Raw genomic sequence first — 7,759 nt, 5'->3', positions numbered from 1 at the left:
TAGAAAATATAACAATTTAATATAAAATCTGTTAATATAATTAATGATATTATAATAACAGTAAAAAAATTAATACATTTACAAATTTACCTAATTTAAATGTAAAAATTTTAAAGTAATTCTATGCAAAAAGAAAAATAATTTTACATTCTTAACTAATATTATCGTTTTTGTTGACATAATTTTAATTCTATGGTATTTTTTTAACATAATATAAAATTAACATTTGGAGGGTTTTATGAATACATATATTTATTTTATTAAATTACTTATTTAAACTAAATAATATACACATGCATAATTACAATTCAGGATTGAATGAATACCAAAAAAGAATTCAGGAGAAGAAAGACTAGAAATACTTCAACATATGGACTTCAATATGACAACTGGAAGAAAAATGTTACTAGTCAGATTGATTTTAAACTTAATGATGCTTATATAGAAAGAGATCCGGGCAAAAAAAGAGGAATTTGTGAAGACTTCAATGCCTATGCAGATGAAAAAAAACAAGAGTTTATGGACGAAAAATGTAAATCACTAAATGTTGAAAGAGACTCTAAACACAAATGTAGTGACGAATGGTCTAAAATTGAAGCATATATAATTGACAAAATAAAAGAGAATCCCGAACACTCATGTAACAGAACTTCTAGTAATGACACAAAAAAAAAAGAGAAAAACGGGAAAAAAAGCAAAAGTGGTGAATATTTAAGTCATAATCAATCGAGTATAAGTAATAACAGTGAGAAGACTGAAGCTTTTTCAATTTCTAACAATTTAAATACTACTACCCTCAAATCTATAATATCTGCAACTACAAGCATAGATACAAAAAACCCCAAGCCCCTGCCCTTAAGTGCATCTAAACCTACACTCTCATCTTCACTAGATATTTCACCCATATCTACAAATGTAATTCAACAAAAAGCTGTATCATCACCTCCAAATGTATCTATATCTACATCAGCTCCTGTAAATGTATCTATGTCTACATTGGCACCTGCATATGCACCTACTACTATCATTCCTACTTCAAATGTTTCTATTTTGTCTAATCATAATAATAGCTCTAATATAACTGTAGGTTACACAAATAATAATACGTTAAATAATACAAATGTAATTTCATCTACTATGTCTTTACCTGTTGAAAATATAGATCATAAACATATATCCCCAACTAATTCTGTCACAATTAAGCCTACAAAAATTACGCCTACTATTATAACTACAGATAATAATATTCCTCTTTTAATCGGATTCGGATCATTTCTTGGAATTCTTATCTTTTTGATCTTTTTATATAAAGTAAGACAAAATTATTATATAAATGTGCGTATATTCCTGTATTCACTTTATTTTTTTATTTTAGTTAAAATACAATTAGAATTAAAAAAATATATCTTATTAATTTTAAATTTTCTATTAATATAATAGTGTACTCCCATCGGATCATGGTTTGGTAACCGAAGATCAAAGAAAAAAAAAAAACATAAAAAAAGGAAAAATGCACAAATATATAGGGCATCAAGATCTCTAGGATTTCCCTACAAAAAATTAGAAAGTAATATGAAAAACTTTGGAACATGTAATAAGACAAATAATTTTATATGTGAAATTACATTAGAAAAAGAAACTAATGTAAATGAAAGATATATCCAAAAAGAACCTAAGGAAAATGAACATAAAGAAAAAATAGAAAATGTAAAACAAAGTGAAAGATATGACCAAAAAGAACTTAAAGAAAATGAACATAAAGGAAAAGTAGAAAATATAGAACAAAAGGAAGTATATGAAAGGGGAAAATCCAAAGAAATTGAACACAAAGAAAAAATAGAAAAAATAGTACAAAATGAAATATTTGGAAAAGAAGAATCTAGAGAAAATGAACATAAAGGAAAAATAGAAAATGTAGAACAAAATGAAAGATATGGAGAAGAAAAATCTAAAAAAAATGAACATAAAGAAAAAATAGAAAGAAAAGAAAATATAGAAGAACAAAATGAAATATATAATAAAAGAGAACAAAAAAAAAGTGAACATAAAGGAAAAAGTGAAAAAAAAGAAGTAGGACAAAATGAAAGATATGACCAAAAAGAACTTAAAGAAAATGAACATAAAGGAAAAGTAGAAAATATAGAACAAAAGGAAGTATATGGAAGAGGAGAATCCAAAAAAATTGAACATAAAGAAAAAATAGAAAAAATAGAAAAAATAGTACAAAATGAAATATTTGGAAAAGAAGAATCTAGAGAAAATGAACATAAAGAAAAAATAGAAAATGTAGAACAAAATGAAAGATATGGAGAAGAAAAATCTAAAAAAAATGAACATAAGGAAAAAATAGAAAGAAAAGAAAATATAGAAGAACAAAATGAAATATATGACCAAGAAGAATCTAGAGAAAATGAACATAAAGGAAAAATAGAAAATGTAGAACAAAATGAAATATATGGCCAAGAAGAATCTAAAAAAAAAGAACATAAAGAAAAAATAAAAAGAAAAGAAAAAGTAGAAGAACAAAATAAAATATATGATAAAAGAGAACAAAAAAAAAGTGAACATAAAGGAAAAAGTGAAAAAAAAGAAGTAGAACAAAATGAAATATATGATCAAGAAGAATCCAAAAAAATTGGACATGAGAGAAAAAGTGAAAAAAAAGTAGAACAAAATGAAAGATATGACAAAGGAGAATCCCAAAAAATTGGACATAAAGAAGAAATAGAAAAAATAGTACAAAATGAAATATTTGAAAAAGAAGAACCTAAAGAAAATGAGCATAAAGGAAAAATAGAAAATGTAGAACAAAATGAAAGATATAGAAAAAAAGAATCCAAAAAAATTGAACATAAAGAAAAAATAAAAAGAAAAGAAAAAGTAGAACAAAATAAAATATATTACAAAGAAGATTCTAGTGAAAATGAAAACAAAAAAAAAAGTGAAAAAATAGAACAAAATGAAATAAATATAGAAGCAAAGAGCAATATTGTAGGAACAAGAAAACTATGGAAGTGGAAGACTATAATTGAAATACATATGATAATATTAGAGGAGTGTCAAAAAGAAGATTGGGAATTAAATAGAAGAGAATTTCTAAAAATTTGCTTAGAAGAATTCAAAGAAGGTATATATCTGAATACAATTAACAGTGACGTGATAGTGGAAACAGATCAAGAAGAAATTACTAGTATTTTTTTGGAAGAAAAGCCTTTATGGAAAATATGGACAGAACACAATGATAAGTTGATAGAGAAATGGAAAAAGGAACCATGGTTTAAAAATTTGAAGAAAGAATGGAAAAAAGAGATAAATAAATCTGTAGAATTAATAGAAAAAGAAGAGATGATAGAAAGCACAAAAAATGGGACAATTAACCCTATGCTAGAGAGACAAAAAATAATATGGAAGAGATGGATACAAAAGCAAAATAAGTTGCATACTTTTGATTACGAAGAATTGTTAAAACAATTGTTAGTAGAATATGAAAAAGAAAAAGAAATGAAAAAAAATATGGAAACAATAAATAGAGAAAAAATAAGAATGGATATAGAGAAGAAAGATACAGAATCTAAGGGTTCAAACAGAAATAAATTGATATCAAGATTAAGGATAGAAATACATATGATAGTATTAGACGAATGCAAAAAAGAGGAGTGGATATTGAACAAAAAAGAATTTCTAAAAACATGCATAGAAGAATTAAAATTACAGGATAATTCAAATGAAAAAGAACTTTTAGAAATGGAAAAAGAAATAATGAAAAACATTACATTAAAAAAAAAAAAAGAGGAATTAGAGAAATTTAAAAAAGAAAAATGTTTTATTGAATTGAAGCAAGAATGGATGAATAATGAAAAGAAATATATGGAAGAAGTGAATAAAGAAAACTTATTAGGAGTTAATGAAGAAATAATTGAAAATCCCATGTTACAAAAGCAAAGGATTATATGGAAAAAACATTGGGAAGAAATGCGTAAAAAGTTAAAGAATGAAAATAAAAATAAATCCTTTATAATGTTCATGGACGAGTACAATAAAGGAGCCATTAGAAAAGAAACAGATGAAATTAATGTAGTAGAAAAAAATATAAAAGAAAATGAGATTGAAAAGGGAAGAGAACAAATAAAATATCTACAAGAAGAGAAAAAAGAGGAACTAAATAGAAAAGATGAAAAGGAAAGAAAAAAAAAAGAAAAAAAGATAAAACATATGCAAGAACAGATTGAAAATGTAAAGAGAAATAACAATTGTATGACATTGAGAAAAAAGCTGAAGTGGAAAACTATGATAGAAATACATATGCTATTAATAGAGGACTGTAAACAAGAAGTGTGGGGGTTATATAGAGGAGAATTTTTAGAAATTTGCTTGAATGAGTGGTTAAAAAATGAGAGACCAATTGAAGATGTAATAGACAAAGAAATCATAATGGAAGGAGAAGAAGAAAGCAGTAATGTAGCATTGGAAAAACAAAAGATATTGTCGGAAAAATGGATAAAAAGACAAAAAATAATATTGGAAGAATGGAAAAAAGAGGAAGAAATATGTATAAGAACAATAAATAAAGTAGAAGTCATGGATAAAGCAGATGAAATAGAAAGAGAAAAAGAATTATGGAAACAATGGATTGAGAAACAAAGAGAAATATTTATGAGATATGACAAGGAAATATGGTTTAATAAGTTGCTGGAGGAATGTGGCAAGGAAGAAAATCAATCCGCAATAAAAGAAAACAAAGAGAACATAGAAGAAAAAAAAAAAAATTCAAAGAAGAAAAGAGAAGTAATAATAAAGGAGGAAGAAAATAAGAAAACAAAGAATAAATCGTTAATATCTCATGTGTGCATAGAGATACGTATGGAAGTATTAGATCAGTGTAAGAAAGAAGAATTAAAGTCCATGAAACATAATTTTCTTAGATCCTATATAGAACAAGATAAAGAAAATGAAAGATTATATGAACAAGAAATGGGAAATAAAGAATTGGATGAAATAGAAAAAGATAGACAAATGAATTTTATTATAGAAAAGAAGATAAAACAATGTGAGTGTTGGAAAAAAGAGGATTGGTATCAAGAATTGAAGTTGGATTGGAAAGAGGAAATGAAGCATATGACAAAAACAACGAATAAAATAAAAGAAGAAATAACAAGCCCTATTCTAAAAACGCAAATGGTTCAGAAAAAGTGTCAAGAAAAGCAAAAAAATATTTTAAAGAAATGGAGTATACAAAATAAACTAGAAATGCCAATGAAAAAGGATAAAAATGAAGAAGAAATAGAGATGAAAATGATTAAGATGATTTAAAAAATGATATATTACAATATTATAAATCCTTTTATAACATATACTATGTATTGGTTTATTTTTAACTCTAAAAAAATATGCAAAATACACAAAAATTAATAAATAAATTGAAGAGAAATACGTAAAAGTAAATAAGTAGTAAATAAGATATTATTTATTAAAAGATATTATTAAACTTTTATTTATTAATAATTATTCATACAAAAAATTGAGAGTTAGGCATACATTAGCTAGTTTTAAAATTAAAAAAAAATATATAATCATTTTTTTGCTTCAATGTTGATTTTGCTAAGTTTATTTTTACTCACTTTAAAAAAAAAAAAAAAATTTATTTTTTTTTTTTATATATAACGAAAGATTTAATGAAAATTCTTTTTGTTAAATCGAATTGATTTTTAAATAATAAAAATTGTATTCGAAATTTTTATAAAAAAAAAAAAAGATCTTATTTTTATTAACATTCAATATTTACATATTTTTGAATTGGTATTAATAACTATAATTTAATTTTATTTATTTGTTTTATTTAAAATATTATTATATAATTGATTTGTTAATTTCATGTTTAATGATTTTGCTAGAGTATTGGTTAATAAAAAATTGTTATTAACCTTTTGTAAAAATACAATGAGTTACTAGTCAGGAAAATAGAAGTCATCCATTGATTTATTGATTGCCTCCTTAATGACTTTGATAGAGTATTAAACAAACAAATTAATAAATCAATGCACTAAGTTGGTCATAGTGTTAATACTTTAGGCATTTCATGCAATATGCTCCTAGCAAGACAAAATAAAATTTGGTCTTATTAATTGGTTAGTGCCATACAATTAATCACACATATGTATAAATTTTTTTTACTAAGGCAAAACTTAAAACTGCATATTAATTGAGAGTAATGAATTTATTCATTGACCTATATGTACTTATTTTTATTATATATAGTAATATTTAATATATATATAACCTTTAATTTAAATTAAGCAATTATGTATTACTTGACATATTTTTACTTTTTAATGATGTATTCTTATCTAAAAAAGATAAATATATTCTTCTAATTAAAAATATACATATAAAATTAAATTACAACAAATAACAAAAATTAAACTCTAAGTTATTTTATGTTGTTTAAAAATATACGAGTCAAATACAATACAAACTATGCCTTTTCATACATTAATTTTTATATAAGTAAAAATTAATTCTTTATTCTATTGAAACTCCAACAAAATATATATATATATATATATATATCTTTCTTCTTCTTTTTAACTAGTGTCAATGCATATCTGACTTGTATTTTCCTTATTAGTAATCTAACTTTATGCATTATAAAAGGTTAGTGACACCTTTGTTAATCAATACATGAATAGTTTTATTTTCCTGATTGGAAAACTCATCTTTATCATTATAAATGGTTAATAATATTTTTTATTAATAACTAGTTCTCTAAAAAGTAATTTGATAATTAATAAATAAATTAAAAAGTCATTAAGATATAGTATACATACTATACTATGTTTTATAGTATCGTAATATCCCATCTTTTTAAATCGTTTTCATCATTTTCGTCTTCTATTGTTTCTTTATCTTTGTTTTTCATAGACCTTTCATTCTTATTTTGTTTATTTCATTTCTTTAAAATATTCCTTTGTCTCTCTTGCCACTGTTTCTTAATTATTTATGTTTCTAACATGGAATTTATTACTTCTTCTTTACATGATCCGTCATTTCTTTTATATGTATCATTTCCTTTTTCCAATTCAACTCTCGAAGACAATCCTCTTCTTTTCAACACTACCATTTTTCTTTCTTCTTCTCTATTTGATTTATTAATTGCCCGTTTAATGACTTTGCTAGAGTATTAAACAAACAAATTAATAAAGAGCATGTATAACTAAGTATACGTTTATATATATATATTCGTTTTTATTATATATATATATACTGTTTTCTTATGATGCATAATATTTAATTGAAGTTAAATTTTACTGCATCTTTTAATAAACCTATTAACAGTTATAAATGAGTTTTTATTTACAAAGAATTAATATCTTCTTTTAATTAAAAACATACAAATAATTTATAACAATTTATTAAGTCAAAATTTTATGACATTCTTTTAATTTTTATTTACACTAAAAATTAAAACATATTATAACATAACATTTCTTTCAAAAAACTCTTCCAAAAAAAAAACTTTATAAAAAAAATATTATTAATTTTTTTTTTATAATTACAAAGATGTATATATATGTAAATAAACAAACAAACAAAAATAACTTTATATTTTTTTTTTTTTTTTTTTTTTTTTCTTTTGTAGGACTAGCGTCAGTGCATGACTAACTTGTACGTATACAACTAGCAACTAACTTAGCATGCTACAAAAGGTTAATAATACCTTTTATTAACCACTATTATAATATTCATTTCTCCTTCTTTTTCT

At 23.3% G+C, this 7,759-nt stretch overlaps 1 protein-coding gene across 1 annotated transcript; it reads left to right on the top strand.

Moving 5' to 3' along the window:
• Positions 1-318: 318 nt before the first annotated feature.
• Positions 319-5,310, top strand: PRELSG_0031500 (surface-associated interspersed protein (SURFIN); the record flags this gene model as incomplete). The annotated part of the gene is made up of 2 exons (XM_028676311.1): positions 319-1,311; positions 1,441-5,310. 2 exons carry the CDS (start codon positions 319-321, stop codon positions 5,308-5,310), a joined length of 4,863 nt encoding a protein of 1,620 aa, XP_028531220.1.
• Positions 5,311-7,759: the final 2,449 nt, after the last annotated feature.

This window comes from Plasmodium relictum (assembly GCF_900005765.1).
Source record: "Plasmodium relictum strain SGS1 genome assembly, contig: PRELSG_00_v1_458, whole genome shotgun sequence".
NCBI lineage: Eukaryota > Apicomplexa > Aconoidasida > Haemosporida > Plasmodiidae > Plasmodium > Plasmodium relictum.
The sequence above is the reverse complement of the archived record's forward strand: the minus strand, read 5'-3'. Positions and strand labels throughout refer to the sequence as shown.